General features: G+C 36.8%; 1 protein-coding gene across 12 annotated transcripts in view; it reads right to left on the reverse strand.

The window, feature by feature from the left end:
- MAP2K5 (mitogen-activated protein kinase kinase 5) overlaps positions 1 to 17,888 on the reverse strand; it is a 242,176-nt gene that overhangs the window by 142,073 nt on the left and 82,215 nt on the right. For all 12 annotated transcript variants that reach the window (XR_004987983.2, XM_036437910.2, XM_036437900.2 and 9 more), the window contains exons 9-12: positions 14,747 to 14,786; positions 8,749 to 8,817; positions 8,574 to 8,655; positions 2,046 to 2,107 (exon numbers count right to left, since the gene is read on the reverse strand). Coding sequence is in view for 11 of the 12 variants with exons in the window: in XM_036437910.2 (XP_036293803.1) it covers positions 2,046 to 2,107; positions 8,574 to 8,655; positions 8,749 to 8,817; positions 14,747 to 14,786 (253 nt within the window). In the remaining variant the exon portion in view is untranslated. The remainder of the gene's footprint in view (positions 1 to 2,045; positions 2,108 to 8,573; positions 8,656 to 8,748; positions 8,818 to 14,746; positions 14,787 to 17,888) is intronic.

Raw genomic sequence — 17,888 nt, forward strand, 5'->3', positions numbered from 1 at the left:
GCTTTGCCTGGGCCGGCCACAGCTGCAGGGGACCGTGGGCAGGCGGCTTTGCCCAGGCCGCAGGCACTGGTGCCCAGGACCACAGGACAGGTGGCTTGTCTCTCTCCTAGGGCTGCAGCCTGGCTGGTCCCCATTCCTCTCTTGCGAGCTCATTTGTGCCTGACTGGTCCTCATTCTTCTCTCCTCAGTGTTGATTATCTGAGTGGGATAGGATGAGGGCGTGACAACCATTTGCATATTAGCTCTTTATTATATAGGATATACTTTGGAGGCATTACATAAGTTTAGGTCCCAGAAGAGTCTATAAAAAGTAGCAGATGGCCGAAACAGGTTTGGCTCAATGGATAGAGCTTCGGTCTGCGGACTAAAAGGTCCCAGGTTTGATTCCAGTCAAGGGCATGCACCATGGTTGTGGGCACATCCCCAGTAGGGGGTGTGCAAGAGGCAGCTGATTGATGATTCTCTCTCATTGATGTTTCTAACTCTCTATCCCTCTCTCTTCCTTTCTGTAAAAAATCAATAAAATATATTTTTTTTAAAAGTGGCAGATGGAGAGCAAAACTACCAAAAGCATTTTTTCTACTCTGATCACAGCAGTACTATGACCTGATGAGCCATAAAAGTTGGAGAAATTGGAAGCATTCTAGAAAAAAAACAAACTTCTAATTTTTAAAACTATAAGGGCAAATGTAAACAATGCTTTGGGCTAGCACTTATTTTAAATGCCTTTCTCTAAAATAATTTTTGTCATATTTCCATTATTCAATAGGTAAGCCCTGTATTGGAAACTGGATTATTATTATTATTTTCTGACTCTATTCCCTTCACAGGTTTCCCACTCCAGTAGAACTGAAAAGACAGTAGCCCTATGTGGCTGCCCTACACAAGAGGGAGGTAAGATTTATGAAGTCCAGGAAGAACATGCTTCTGTACTGAAGGAGGCAGATTTCTATTTTATCCAAGTTCAATAGATAATTGAGTACACAGAACTCATATACTTTTTTTTCATTTTCTATTGGTATCCTTGCCTTTTTTTTTGTCCTTTATTATACGTGTTATTAAACTTTAGAGCCAAGAACTGCCAAAAGCCACAAAGAATTCATTCCCCCCCGAGATTAAAAAAGGAAATGAAACATTTTTATTTTCATTTAAAATAGTGATTTAAGTACTCAAATTTTACACTGAACTAATTTACCTAAACATGTAGATTAGAAGCTACTTAACAGCAATAGCATCAGTAAAGAAAGTTCTCATCATCCTGGGCAGTTCACACTAATAATTAGAAAGAAAAAAGGAAAAGCTGTGAATTACAATAAACTGAAACTAAATAAGTTTCCATGCTGGATTAAAGGATTTGCGTTGTCAGTCTGATGTATAATGAATGTGAAAATCAGCCATTTAATTAAATGGTACATGGTATAATTGCTTCGTTCTGCATTAAACTGCTTAGGTTATCAGAGTGCCTTTAGTTTAGCAATTGTTCACTATTACACTACCCCATGGCTTCCCTTAGACACTGTTTAACCTACATTATTCCAAATTTGAAATATGGGGCTTATATAGCAAGTTAACTGATATATTTAATCAGTTTATAAGTAATATAGAAAATAGAAAAACTACTTTTAATCACAAAGGAAATAAAAATTAAAACCCAAGAACAAAAATCTTTAAGAACAAAGTATTATTTTCTTATAGACTGTTTTATTTTAATAGTTTAGACTTTAAAAGTATTTTCTAATATGCTTATAATTATAAAATGCCCAACATCCAACTTTCTTTTTTGAAGAACATGGTCAGTAAGAGCACCAAGGTCCCTGCAACACATGGCACCACGACGGGTCAGAGTGCCCACAAGCCTGAAAGAGGTCATGTGACTATACAGATATTGTGGGTTGGTCTATGGAAAGAAGAAAGCACAAAAATGACAATAAAAAGTTAAGATGGCCCTGGCTGTCAATAGGCATTGAGAAGAGGATATAAGTAGAGTAAGGCTCGACTAGAGACAAAACCATCCTGATTTCATAAGGTTGAAGCCATATACTCACTGCCACAGCAATCCTCCCAAGGACATGCTCTGGAATTTTTCTATATACATCCAAAGATCCCCCTGTAGAGAAAAACATGTGTCACTACCAATAAAACTACTAGAATAGAGTACTGGGTCTCTCCTCTGTGCGTTCATTGTGAGAAAATTTTTTCTCATAACGTGTATTAAATGTCTGGGGTAAAATATGTTTTTGTTCAGTCTATATATATAAATAGGAAATATGCAAATTAGGCCAGGACTTCATAACGGGTCACGACCAGACAGGAGGTTGTGCGTGCAGGTGAGGCCTGGAGTGGAGATGGTGACAGAGACAGGGGGCCAGCGAGCTGCTGTGCCCCAGCTCAGGCCAGCCCCCCAGAGCTGGAGCGGACATGGACAGGGAGCGGACATGGACAGAGGCTGGCCTGCAGCCTCTGTGGCTGAGCACAGGCCCGGATAGGAGGCGGCAGGCCCACCTCCTGAGGAAGTGGCGTGGCTCTCTCCCAGCTCCTGTGGGCGCCAGCGGCTCACTTCTGCTTCCCACGGAAGCTACACGGCTCCCGACAGCACGCTGCGGTTCCCACCCGCTCCCATGGATGCAGTGGGCGGCCTACTGCACACAACGGACTACTAGTATATAAATAAAGCTACTGGCTTTATATTTATCCTGTTTAAAGCAGGAAAATGATTACTTCTTTAGATAACTTTGCCTTGTAGTTTCCAGATTCTAACATGAAGCTGGAAAATCCCGGAGTGACTAAAACTTATATTTTGGCTCTGGGTACTACTGGGAAGATAATGAGAAAACACACTTCTGCAATGAGCTGAACCATCTTTATTTACTAAAATAGCATTTATATTATAGATGCAATAAAAGTGAAAATATTTTAGAAAAAATATTTTATGTTCTCATTGATCTTTCAGATGAATACAGCTGCAAGGATGAACAGTCTCAAGAAGATCAAGCATCTCATGCTGGTATTTGGAATGCAGATAAATGCAGCTTATTGCGCCAATCCCTTATGAAATGAACAGCTTGAGTGGCTCAAAACTAGGAGGTGCAAATCACTCCCATATACTAGTAAGAAGTCTTAAGAGGAGACTTACTTTATGTAGGACATAAATCAGGGCTTAATTAGCTAAGTAGACAATATTTAATAAGATAAATAAAAAAGTTAAAGATTATGTCACTCCCATTATCAATAGAACAAGCCAAAAGAAAACCCTATTTTGAAGTAGTTCATTGGGTTTTGTAAATATCCATTTAATCTTGGTTACATCTCCCTCTCCTTAGCCATCATGTGGGTAAATATTTCCAGAGATGGCTTTGTGTCACCACAGATTCATCTTGTCCTTGACATACTCATTAGAGATAATTGTCAGAGGCATAAATAAATAAATAAATAAATAAATAAATAAATAAAAGATGTGGTAGATCCACTCAGAATCAAGAGTTCCTATTAAGACAACTGATGAGTTCTCTTTGCACAGTTAAGTAATTCTTATTTTTCCCTTTAATTTTTACTCAGTTTCACTGTAATTTGTATCCTATAGGCCTATCCCCAAAAGGCAATTTTTATTATTTATTTATTTGTTTGTTTGTTTATTTATTTATTTATTTATTTATTTTTTTTTTCCCAAAGGCAATTTTTAGATTCATCAAGTCATCAGATGTTAGAGTTGGTGGGGCATTAAAGATCAGTGCAATGACTTTACTTGACAGGTGGGAGAAACTGAGTTCCAGAGAAGTGAATATTCTACTCATGGTCATGAACCAGTTGAAAGCAGAGCTCAGGAAAGCTCTGAGCCTCTGAATTCCCAGAACGGCAAAGGTCTAAAATGTTTCCCTATAACATCGCATAGCTTGAGAATCATATGTTCGCTTTTTACAGTTAAAAAAAACCTCACAACAATGTGATATGATTATGACATATATTAAGAGAGAGTTTAATCTTAGCTGAGATGTTGGTATTCTAAACATTCAGAAACTCACTTATCTCTGGAACAGTTGGTTTGAACTATTTGATCCTGATTCCAAGGTCACTGGTTTGCTACCTGCGACCTGTCATTACTCAGTGTCCCTTGCCCTCAGGTCACCCCTACCCATCATTTCATTGAAGGCCACTATCAACCACGGGAACCAGAAAAAAGGGTGCTAACAGATTAGCAAAAAACTAATCTAGTTGCCAAATAACTAAATGTTTCTTTTGATGAATTAGGGCTATTGTCTTCATGGAACTAGGTCAAAAAACTCCTGGGATAAGGTCTGTGCTGATCCTAATACAAGGTCCAGTAACCCCTAACTGCCCTCCCCTGCAGGCCTGGTCCCCCCCAGCTGTCCTCCCTTGCTGGCCTGGTCTCCCCCCATTACCTTCCTCTGCTGACCTGGTCACCCCTATCTTCCCACAACTGCCCTCCCCTGCAGGCAATCTTGTGGTGGCCATCTTGTGGCGGCCATGTTGTGTCCACATGGGGGTGGCTATCTTGAGTGTTGGTGTGATGGTCAATTTGCATATTAGATAGGATGGAGTTTGAAGAACTGGAAGTTCTTTGGGTGAGTCAGTAAGTGGTGAGTGAATGTGAAGGCCTAGGGCATTACACTACTATAGAATTTATAAATACTGTTCCAACAGGGCCAAAAATAGAACATCAATTCTGCTAATGCTGCTCCATGTACAGATATGTGGATTAGATTGGTTAGAAATACTGGGGCCAGGCTTTTGTGGCTTAGTGACTGAATGTCATTCCATGCACCAAGAGGTACCTGGTCAATTCCAGGTCAGGGTATGTGCCTGGCTTGTGAATTTATTCCCGGTAGGGGACATGCAGGAGGCAGTCGATTTATGTTTCTCACTCATCGAATTTCTCTCTCTCTTCTTCCTTTTCCTTCCTCTCTCTCTAAAAAACATATTTAAAAAAATACCAAAGAGAAATTGAGTAAGGAGTAGATCACTGTAATAGTGATATGTGGGGAGGAAGTGAAAGTGATTCTTCCTGGGGAAGAGTAGAAATAAGAAATCAAGATAGAGAGATAAAGGAATACAAGGGGTTGTTATGGCAATGTGGTTTTGGCTATTGCATGTTGGAGCAGTGGTGAGATTAAGGCACTTGTGGTACACATTAAAATAGAGGATGTTGCCGAAACCGGTTTGGCTCAATGGATAGAGTGTTGGCCTGTGTACTGAAAGGTCCCAAGTTCGATTTCGGTCAAGGGCATGTACCTTGGTTGTGGGCACATCCCCAGTAGGGGGTGTGCAGGAGGCAGTTGATTGATGATTCTCTCTCATCAATGTTTCTGACTCTCTAACCCTCTCTCTTCCTCTCTGTAAAAAATCAATAAGTTGTATTTTAAAAATAAAATAGAGGGTGTTTAATATGGAGAGGGTGAAAAACTGAGGATTCAATATTTTTTACTTTGGAAATTTGATTTTGGTTCCATTGATCCTTTCTGGCAAAAAGGACTCTCTAGCAATTGATGGAAGAAACAAAATCTGCCGAAACCAGTTTGGCTCAGTGGTAGAGCGTTGGTCTGCGGACTGAAAGGTCCCAGGTTCGATTCCGGTCAAGGGCATGTACATTGGTTGCAGGCACATCCCCGGTAGGGGGTGTGCAAGAGGCAGCTGGTCGATGTTTCTCTCTCATCGACGTTTCTGGCTCTCTATCTCTCTCCCTTCCTCTCTGTAAAAAATCAATAAAATATATTTTTTTTAAAAAAGAAGAAACAAAATCTATGTGTGTGTTATATTATTACAACCTAAAAATATGTCAAAAGTACAGAACACGCTGCCTCCACACTAAAGATGCAATGGCCGGCCTTAAAACTTGTTAAAATGGTTCTTGTGAACCTGGGTCCTTATAGGATCTGAGGTTCTCAACAGAGAATTTACAGTAAATAATTCTGAAGACCAACAAGTGTGATTTGGGAGGGCTGCAAGAATGCTCTGAATATGTAGGGCTGGGGGCAAGCTCCTCAGTGGGGGGACAGGTCGGTGGCTGACTGACTGGGATGTAATCTGTGCACTCAAAATTGAGGTGCTGTGAGATGGAATCTATTGCCAAGTTCTACAGATATTGCTCCTATTAGAGAAAAAATAATTCCTTCTGAACCACATATATTTCCATTTCTTCCTGGAAATTCAGCTCCATTATAATTTTAGTAGAGGCCCAATGCATAAAATGCATGCACGGATAGGGTTCCTAGGCCTGGCTAGCCATCAGGGCCCATCTGTGAGGTGACTGGTAGGGCGATCGGGGGTAAGGTGAGGGGGGCCCTGCTGGCACCCACCTTGGCCAGCCTAGAACCACCCGCTCAATGGCCCTGACCCTGCCACCGCCGGTCGCCTCCCTCTGTGGGGCAACTACCTCTGTGGGCAATTAGGAGGCCCTTGCTGGAACCTGCCTTGCTGGCCTGGGGCCTGCGGGTTGGGGGCAGCTCCTGAGTTGAGCGTCTGCCCCCTGGCGGTTAGTGGCCATCATAGTGACTGATCGTTCTATGGGTCCTTCCACTCTTTGGTCGATTTGCGCATTAGGCTTTTATTATATAGGATGGGAGCCTTCAGTTTTTACAGTGACTAAAATGTGGCACATGACTGTTCTAACATGTGATACAGATGAATGAATTTTGAGAACTTTATGTAAGTCAGTGATTTTCAATCTTTTCATTTCATGGAGCACATAAATTACTAAAATTCTATGACACACCAAAAATATTTTTGCTTACCTGACCAAAAAAGAAAAAGAGGTATAATTTTGATTAATAGTAATTACCTATCCTTTTTGCTCCAAAGTGACTTTTAAAAAAATTAGGTGCCTATATTGTATATAAGGATTTCTGGTACTGAAAATTAACCAATCAGATACAACCTTATTATGTGAAGTGACCAATAAGATACAACTCTATTATAAGACCTATATATTTATGGTTCAAGACAGGGCATTCACACTAGATGGCTATTGTTGTGTTAGGTGTTGTCATTTTTTATTTGACAATCTAAGGGAAAAGAGGTTAGTGGTCCTAACTAAAAAATTCTAATGGCATGTTGGCTGAAAATCGCTGTGCTAAATGAAAGAAATCAAACATAAAGACTACATATTATATAAATTCCATTTGTGTGAAATGTCCAAAATAGGAAAATCTATAGAGACAAAAATAGATTAGTGTTTGCCAAGGACTACAGAAAAGAGGGAGTAAGAAGTGACTGTTGATTGATATCGAGTATGTTTCTGGGTATGATAAAAATGTTTTGGAATTAATGACAAGAATGGTAATGACCTTGTGAATATACTAAATTCATGGGTTTTGTACAAATTAGAAGGGTGAATTTGATGGAATTTGAACATACCATCTCAATAAAGAAATTTTTTAATGTATATGAAAAATTGCGGCCTCAAGGGTCCCAAGTTCGATTCCGATCAAGGGCATGTACCTTGGTTGCTGGCAGATCCCCAGTAGGGAATGTGCAGGAGGCAGCTGATGTTTCTAACTCTCTATCCCTCTCCCTTCCTCTCTATAAAAAATACCAATAAAACTTATATTTTTAAAAAAGAATGATGAATAGTCATAAAATAATAACATCTACTAGCTCTATGAATCCACTTTTTCTAGTCAGTATCCTATAAAGGACTATAATTCTTAGCACCTATTATAACTAATTTAGAGCAATTATATACCTTACTATAGTATCAAGGCATCAATGATGGCTCATTAAAACGTCTTATAGGGCATGAACTAATTGCTTCAGTAATGTATTGAGATTTCCCAAAATGAACTAAGTATATTTTAAATTGTTGAATTTGAATGGGCCAGTTACCACAAAAATGAATATGTAAAATTTAGACTTCTTTGATTTAAAATAGGTCAATAATAACAATGATGATAATTTCACTGATATCAAGAAATCTGCATTCTGCCTATAAAAAAAGGTCAAGAAAGAGTTACCAATGTAGGTACATTGAAATGAATAAAAAAATAAAGGAGAGAAAGGGCTAGAGGCCAAAGAAAACAAAACACATCTTGACTCAACAGCTGTGTTAAAAAATAATTTTTTATCTTGCAACTAACCTTTTTCTTTCTAAAAATATAGGACATTGGGTTAATTGATTTTTTTTAAAGTAAATATGTTTTGGCTATTGAAACAATAAAAGAACAGAACATCTGTTTTGCAAGTAAAGACAGATTGTATGGAAGAATCAAATATCAAACGACCAATTGGACTAGCATTTAATTTGTTCTATCTGAATTTTCAATAAAAGTAAATAAAATCACATTCTTGAAATTATAGGTCAGCTCTAAATATTTAACACCAGAAATCCTTAACACTAAGATGCTTTAAAGCAAGCATGTCAAACTCAAAAGGCTAACATGGGCCAAATAAATGAGGCATGCAGCCCGGGGGCCTTGAGTTGACACGCTTGCTTTAGAGTATAAAGGTAATTATTAGTATATTTTAATTATTTTTCATCCTATTTGACATTTATATCAAAACCAGGTTACAAAACACTATCCCACAAAAGTAATTTTAAAAATACTATAAAAGGAAAAACTCACCATCCATAAATTCTGTACATATTGAAATCCTATTTTCTACAAAAAATGCACCATAAAATCCTATGATATATGACGAATCACACTGTAACAAAAATAAGACAAAAGCAATTAAAAACCTACAAGCCAAGAGCACAGGCATGCTTTATAAGAAAAAAATGACCAAGAAAAAAATTACCTTATAAAGAATTTCCAATTCAGACATAATTTGCTTTTGAAGTTCCAGTGTAATATCTAGTAGTATGACCTAAATATGGAAATGAATACATTGATACATTCATTTACCTTTAAATTAAGTACAGCTATACTTGCTATGAAACATAAAAACTAAACTCTTCATTTCCCCTGCGCCTCCCCACTATTATAAACCCCCAGTAATACAAACTGTATCCACATCTGTCTAATCCTTTGCATTGGGGGAGGTGGTATAGAAGTGATTGATGGGACCAAGGAAAAAGCCAGGTCTCAAAGGTCAGTATTAATAGCTTTAAAAGTCAGTTAAGTTATAACACCCTTAATTTATATACCCTATTTTGGCCACATTGGTTATTTTCAGAAGAGAAAGATAGGAGTGACTCTGAAACCATTTAAAAAAAATTGCTTGGTAATTCAGACACTAGGCGATAAGCAGAAGAGTTTGATGAGTAAAAATGACATTTAAAGTAGGGTTTTTAGGATTTAAAATATAACATTTTTTTTATTCTTCCAGTTGCATAATGTTTCTTTGCTAATAATGTTATAAAATGTTAGAGCTTGAAGGAACCTCAGAAATTATTTCATCTAATCCCCTTCGTTTATAGGAGGAACCTAAGGTTCTGAGGAGCCACATGGCCTGGCAACATCTGGCCCCTTCCTGACTCTGATGATTTTTTTTACTTAAAAAAGAGAGCGATGAGAATTAAATAGTTGAAAGACAATTTTAAGGTATGGCAGAGTTTCTAACTCTAGACATTTCTAGATAAAAACTGAACACCCAGGATTACCATGACAGCAGTAGTTACACACCATCCAACATTGAACTACATTTTGTATTACAACTGCAGAATATATATAATCATAGTGGAGGGGAAAAAATCCATAAATTATAAATTGCAAACTGCTGATAGAGCAAGGAAAGAAGAGGCTAATTCTAAAACACATTTTATAGTAATGACATCCATTTGGGGGAGGGGAAAAAATAAAAAAGGCATAGCCAGTTTCTATCAAGAGTTTGCTTTAGGGTTATTTATAAAAGCTCTCACTAAACCAGCCTGTAAGTGTAATACGAAACTGCCAAGAAACACTTCTCCAGATCAATAGTCATTTTGCCAACAATATTCACTTACATTTTTGTTCCCGTATAAAACTTAGCAACAAAATAAATTCATCTAGTGTTTCAAGTCTATGCCATAAACCAGTAGTTGGCAAACTGCGGCTCGTGAGCCACATGCGGCTCTTTGGCCCCTTTAATTTTTAGCAAAGGCCAGCTTAGGATACCCTAATTAACTTAATAACAATGTACCTACCTATAAGTTTAAGTTTAAAAAATTTGGCTCTCAAAAGAAATTTCAATCTTTGTACTGTTGATATTTGGCTCTGTTGACTAATGAGTTTGCCAACCACTGCCATAAACTATTAGATCTATTCACACCAACATGTCAAGTACAGGGAATCTTTCATCCTAAAAAACTAGTAAATGGAATGAAGTTATTATTTACTTTAAAGCAACAGATCTCAAACATGGCCTCATATTATTATAATTACCTTTATTTAAAGTTATTTTCATAAATATCTCAGGGCACTTTAAATAAATCCTGATGATACATAGGCATAATGTAATCAAAATCTCTGAGGGCAGACCCACCTCTTAGTATTTAAAAACAAAAACAACTTGTCAGGTAAATTCTAACCCACAATAAGGTTGAGAACCACTTATTTAAGGTTTAAAAAATACATTTACAGTGGAACCTTGGTTCAATTCATTCTGGAATGTTGTTTGAAACCAAATCATTTTTTCCCATTAGAAATAATGTAAACTGAATTAATCCATTCCAGACCCCTAAGTGATTCTGTTTTAATGATTCTTATATACATGTTTAACATACTGTTTAATCTATAAATACATACTTTAAAAACAAAAAGGACATGAAATGTAAATGAAAATTTAACAAAAAGGAAATGAAATATAGAGTAAAAATTGAAAATGTAATAAAAATAAACAGCAACTAAAGCAAAAAAGTAGGAAAATATTTACAGCACAATTTCCTGAGATGTTAACAATGTAAGGTTTAGTGGTAAACTGACCCATAATCAAGCATTCTCTCCTTTGTCACCTGAGAGACTCATGACCAATCATACAGGTATCAGCATGAAAGTATTATTGGGTTGATAAGTAAATTGAGATGGTGATGTTGGAGAACGGAGGTCTGACTGTACTTAGTACTTAGCATGACTACTAAGCTATATTGCTTCTCCAAGCACACACTCTATAAAAGACATAATTCCACAGGGCTAGCCAACACATTGGAATCAAACTCACACTACTGGCTGTAAACGTTTGTCCACTTGATCAAAAATCTTAATTGGGCTCCCATGGCCTAGAATAAAGTTGCAATTCTAGCATGATATTCAAGGACTTCTTCTACAGCCTAGCTCCAACTTGTTATTATAGCTCCTCCCACTACTCCCCATCACAAATTCAATCCTCATGTGAAACCAGATGATTTTTACTGATACCCACATGTCCTGTGCTTTCTCTACTTCCAGTCTTTGCTCTGCTGTTCCTTCCACTTGAGGTGAGCTTCCTCTCTTTATTCCACTGTCATTGATCATAAAATCTTTTCTATCTTTTAGGCCTGATAGAATGCTGCCACCATCTCAGGAAGCCAGCCAAAAAGCCCTCCCTCAGAACTTATCTCTAGCTTTGGCCCTTTATTTTTTCCCTTGCCACATTTATCTTTAGCATTCACACTTCATCTTCTAAAAACAGAAGGCTAAAGAATAAAGAGTGGTTGTGAGCTCCTCAAGGGCAAAGGGTGAATCTTGTACATTTTCTCTAGCTCCCTCCCTCACTCCCAGCACCCTGTATAGCAAGCATGTCAAACTTGCAGGCTGCATGCCTCATTTATTTGGCCCATGTTAGCCTTTGAGTTTGACATGCTTGCTGTATAGGATCCAGTAGTGGTCATTAAGTGATGTGGGATTTAATTAAAGTGTGCCTTACAACCATAATGCTCCAAGTAAGGTGCTATTTATAGAGAGGAAGGGATGGATTGCTTGATTTCTACAGCTGAATTTAAAACCACCATGTCAAGTATAGGGAATAGTCCAACTAGAGTGGTTCAGTGGTTGAGCAGTGACCTATGAACCAGGAAGTCATGGTTCGATTCCCAGTCAGGGCACATGCCTGGGTTGTGGGCTCAATTCCAGTGAAGAGCATGCAGGAGGCAGCCAATTAATAATTCTCTCTCACCATTAATGTTTCTCTCTCTCTCTCCTTCTCCTTTCCTCTTTGAAATAAATAAAAAATTATATATATATTTAAAAATAAATGAAACCAAAAATATAAACACCACAGTAAATAAAAGTGCCACTCTGACCTAAAATGTAACAAGTAATACTGTACTCTCATAGGTCTTGATCATCCTTGGTATTTGCTATAGTGCAGAACAGTGGAGATTCTACAATATAATGGTAGAAAAGTGAATAAAGTAATTTCTGGGAACCTGAGAGGGAGATTAAAATTCACCTTAAAATAATTACTGAAATGCTCTTCTATTTTCTGGGAAACTTGACACTCTAGGTCTAGGTGGAAGGTTAATTCTCCTTCCCTTGGGCATTCCTGTGAATGAGCTTTAAAACTGTGAAAAATAAACAAGTCCAATTCCTTATTTGAAGGTAATGGGAAAAGGCATGGAAATACTAATTTTTTGTTTGAAGTTAGCAAAGGATAGACTCCCTGAGTTTTCATTATTATTATTATTACTATTTTTCTTCATAGGAAGAGCTAAATTTCTCAAACTGGAGGGACTCCGAACATGAAGCATTTCATGGAGAAAGGGTTAAGTGAGAAACTGAAATACCTGAGTGCCTTTCCCTGCTCTTCGCTACACCTCCAGGACAAATAAGGATGAGTTGTCAAGTTAAATATAAGCAGTCAAGTGACTGAATTATAATTTACCCTGTGCTCAATTTAAATTAGTGTGAGGCTATTAAAATATACAGTATAAATACGGCAATTCATCACAACCTGTCATGGATGACTTCATTTATTTGCTGGAATGGCACATGCTCCACTAAAGGGAAGGAGAGCAAAATCACAGGTCAAATTAAGCCACTATTCTGTTTTAATTCGCTTATTTAATCTGTGGCAACATAATTGTCTTTTACAGTATGTACAATTCAGAAAGGAAATTTGGGAGGATTACAGTCAGTATAGAAATGATTAATCAAATGGTCCATTTAAATGCTAGTTTAAAAGCAGCAGAAACCCCAAAACAGTCAAAGAATGATAATCAGCATATGCTACATACAATGCTAAGAAATTTCCTGTTAAATGAATGGTTTTTTCCCAATTAGAAAATAAATAATACTGGGAAATCTATAAAGCTCTACTCTTTGCAAGGTGTTATAGAATACACTGAAAGGTTTTATAAAAAGGTTCTATTATATTTGCAAGATGGCTAACACTATTTTTATTTGTTTTCTGCTCTACTTGTTTGCAATTGTTTTGCTTACCTACACCACTCCCTGCCCAAAAAAGCTAATTAGAAACACATTTCATGAGTTACATACTACAGTCATATCAAATACTTATCTTTAAAGAATGATTAATATCATTTTCAAAATGCTCTCTTTGAGGCAGAAATTTTTCTAAATTCAGTACTATAAAATAAAAAAATTCAAGGTACTTCTATTCTTCCTAAAATTCAACTTGCTTTTAAAAATATCTGAAATGATAATTTCCCACCTTTAGTGTCTGAAAAGGGAAATGTTACAATATAGTTGTTCCATTTTGTCTAAAAAATGAAAACATTTAGAAGTATAAAAATTAAAAATATTTTGAATAGGAACAGTGATAGATTTTCAAGATTTTTATCTAATTGCTCCCACAGATATTCAAAGTATGGGTCCAACTGACAACTCGGCTTGGGAAATTAAATTTCCCTCATCACTCTATGCCGGCATCACAGCCCTGCAGGTGATTCTGTTCAGACAAGGCCTGTGATTTGCTGCTCTTCACAATCCCTCTGTGACACCAGGCAGCCCTGTTTCACAGCTGAGGTCACTGAGAGGTCCAAGTGACATGCTTGAAGTCACACAAAAGTCAGGAGAGGGTCAGGAAAAGATCAGTTGCACTAACCTTTCATTTCACCCATTAATATATATATATATAAGAGAAGCTAAGAAATACTCTGGCTGAGCAATGGTCCATACAAAGAACACTATGGGATATTTTTGTATGCGAGTTGAACCTGATTTCAAGATGTTACTTCAAAAGAACCTCCCCCCCCTCCCCCCAAAAAACCCCCACAAAACAACAACACACAGAAAAGAACAAATGTATTTATTTAGTCAGTCATTCAACAAATTATGTGTTGAACATCTAGTCATTACATACAGCACTCTGCACCAGGCCCTTTGTGCAATGCTCTGCATGAATCAGTGAGTAAAATAAGAGCTGTTCTCTATTTACAAGGAGATTTCAATATGATAGGGGAAACATACACGTATACTAAAAGCAAACAACAAGGCAGCATGTGATAACACCCATCAGAAACACAGAGAATTCTAGAGAGTCAAGGTAGAAAGTGAGGAAGTGGGAGATATACCAAAAGTGACTATCTACGTAAGTCCAACAGAGTGACTTTGGAGCTGACCCTTGAAGGGTGTTAAGGATTTTGATAGCTGGAGACACGGGGAAGGAATACTTATTAGCGAGAAATTCATGTATCAAAGTGTTGAAGTGAAAGTACCTGGATTCAGATAAGGCAAGGGGTTCAACTTAAAAGCAGCACAACCGTTAGCTTGAATGTCACAACACTGCTACAGCTTCCACCTCTGAATCCAAACCTAAACCATTTCATTTCCTTTTTATCACTACCTGTAACTCAAGCTGAACATGGGGGGTGCGAGTGCAGAAAAAGTGGTGAGCATCAAGAATATCATGAATTTCATGAAATGTATCCAGTACTTACCTTTACAGCTAGTATTTTCCCACTTGGGACATGATATGCTCTACAGGAAGAAAAACAAACAAAATTACTTGGGTTCCTAAACAACCTAGAGAATAGTTAAGGACATAAATGTAAATCTGGACACACCTGCAGCAATAGGATATATGATACTTTTAAAGAATACTAATAAAGTGATTTACATTTCTATTGAGCTTAATGGTTTACAAAATGATTAATTATACCTTACCTTAAAATAACCCTCTGAGGTAATGCTGTCATTATTATTTCCTTAAAGATAAGAACTTTGAAGCACAGAGAAGTAGTTTGTCTAATGGCACAAAGTTAGAAAGTGGCAGAACTAGACCTCAAATCCAAGTGTTCTGGCCTTAGATCCTTTATGGCAAGCATGTCAAACTCAAAGGCTAATACAGGCCAAATAAATGAGGCATACAGTCTTTGGGCCTTGAGTTTGACATGCTTGCTTTACCATACTGTCAGAGTGAGAGACTGAGAGAGAATGAGAGAGATGTCCTACAGCTCTGCTAAGCATTATACAGAGCCATAAAAAATGGGAGGTTTTCCTTTTGTTTATTTCAATTATATATACAAGTCAACCGTATTCCCACATTTAATCAAAATAATCTCAAAACTACATGGGATTAGCTATGGCTTAAGAAAGATATAAATTCATATAAGAAGTCACAAGGTTGTAAGATTCAAGTATGTGGTTTCCTAAAGCTGGCATCTCTCAATATGGAAAAAGCTTCAGAAGAGAGACAAACTCATATGATATAATGAAATAACTACAAGTCAAGGAATATGAATACATTCACTTTTGAAAAAGAGAAAAGGTTTGCAAAAATAAAAACCATGATCTCATCAAAACCTTTTTATGTTTAAATGAAATGTGGCTTTTCATATGTGTACTGTAAGGATTGTACATTCTGACCATTATCCAGAAACAGCCTGCCTTATATAAAAATTTCACAATGAACCACACAACATGAGCAAACACTGTTACTGCAAGTCCATAAAAGTATAAAGAAACACATTATTTTGGAAGAATTAGACTTGTTCCACAGAGGATTTTTCACATTAGCCAAGATTGGATTGTTCTTCCTCTCACCTGGCTGATGCTAACATGTGAGTGAGGTAGAAAACTTGTGGAGGAATGTAATTTCCCTTGCCAGGAATTCCCTGTCCTCAGCTGCCAAGTTACAAAATTTACCAGGCTCCCAATTTTTACTTGATAATAACTTAATAGTAAAACATACTATTTTATTTCTTTTGAGATATCACCAACATGTAACATTACATTAATTTCAGATATATAACATAATGATGTGATATTTGCTTATGCATATTGTAAAACAATCACTCTGATAAGTCTAGTTAACATCCATTATCATAAATGATTGCAAAAAAAATTGCCCATTTCTTAAAACAAAAACAAAATATGCATTTCACTGTTATCAAATGAAAATATTATTTTCTGTTGTTTTGGCAAAATACTTGTGTGGTTGTTCTGACAAAATTTTAAGCAGTTTTATTGAGGCATAATTATATATCGATATGACAAAATTCACTTGTTTTAAGTGTACAATTCAATGATTTTTAGAAAAGTTAATAGCTGTGCAATCACTGATAAGTATTTTTGGAAGGCAGCTATGCTCACCACTATACCACCAACGCAGCTTCTAATAAGTATTTTTGAAGTGAAAGACTTAGAAGATAATTTAGTTACTAAGAACCCACAAGTATTTGTAACTTTTCATATATATAAAATGTTATAAATTCAGATAAAATAGTACAAAACGTAATTGTATCTACATATCCATATATGAGTATTATAAGAAATTCATTCTGTTTTTCCTACTTGAGTGGACAAAAGTTGAACCAATTTTGGAAGGTAAACTTAGGTTTTATTTATGAATTAATTATAGAGAAATTATATCTTACCGTATTTTCTGGCGTATAAGACAACCCCCCTAATTTTACATTTAAAACATAGGTTTAGGCCTATATTCGCTGTATAAGACTACCCCCCACTTCCGAGGCAACACCAGTTCTTTTTTTATTTTTATTTTTTTTATATATTTTTAAAATATATTTTATTGATTTTGTACAGAGAGGAAGGGAGAGAGAGAGCTAGAAACATCGATGAGAGAGAGTCATCGATCAGCTGCCTCTTGCACACCCCCCACCGGGGATATGCCCGCAACCAAGGTACATGCCCTTGACCGGAATCGAACCCGGGACCCTTCAGTCCCCAAGCCGACGCTCTATTCATTGAGCCAAACCGGTCCCGGCATCCAGTTCTTTTTTTAATAGACCGCCTCTCTGACTCTGACCAATCTGAGCAGGCTTTTTTTCGTTTCAAAAATTGTCTTATACGCCAGAAAATACGGTATTTAAATGAAAAGCAAGATTACAAAAATTAGCATTGTTCATTTTAATCTGAAAAAGTAGTTACAGACTTTGTCTAAACATCAACCTCCCTAGTATATACAAATACTATCAAGTTTATAAAACTTGATAATTTAAAATTTTTTACACTTTATATAAAGAAATGTTTTATAAGAACTCCTATACCATAAAGGGTTTAGAACAAATAACCACTTGCTTTATTATTGATGTTAATATCAGACTTTTACAACATGAAACTACATTTCAGACTATGATTTGATTTGTTATATATCTGAATTCAGGTAATAAATTGATGTATAAAGACATACACTGTAATTTTCCTCAGTGCCTGACAGAGATGCTGCTGGACTGAGCTAATTTAAAATGTGATTTGAAGGAATTTATTCCATGTAAATATCCTATATAATAAAAGGAATTTGCAAATCAACCCAAATGCAGAGCAACTGGTTGCTATAACACGCACTGACCACTAGGGGCAGACACTCAACACAGATGCACTCCCACAGGGGGATATCCCCCAAGGGCACCCAGACTGTGAGAGGGCGCGGGCCAGGCTAAGAGACCCCACCCTCCCCGAATGTAAGAATTTTGTGCACTGGGCTTCTAGTAGGTAATATAATATGTAAAGTTTAATAATGATATATATATTATTTTTCCTCTTACATACAACAGAGCAAAAAATACTCTATATTAGACTCACTACCCAAAGACTCAAATGTGAAGACTAATAGTTGAA

The sequence above is a fragment of the Pipistrellus kuhlii genome, unplaced genomic scaffold (genome assembly GCF_014108245.1).
Source record: "Pipistrellus kuhlii isolate mPipKuh1 unplaced genomic scaffold, mPipKuh1.p scaffold_m20_p_1, whole genome shotgun sequence".
NCBI lineage: Eukaryota > Metazoa > Chordata > Mammalia > Chiroptera > Vespertilionidae > Pipistrellus > Pipistrellus kuhlii.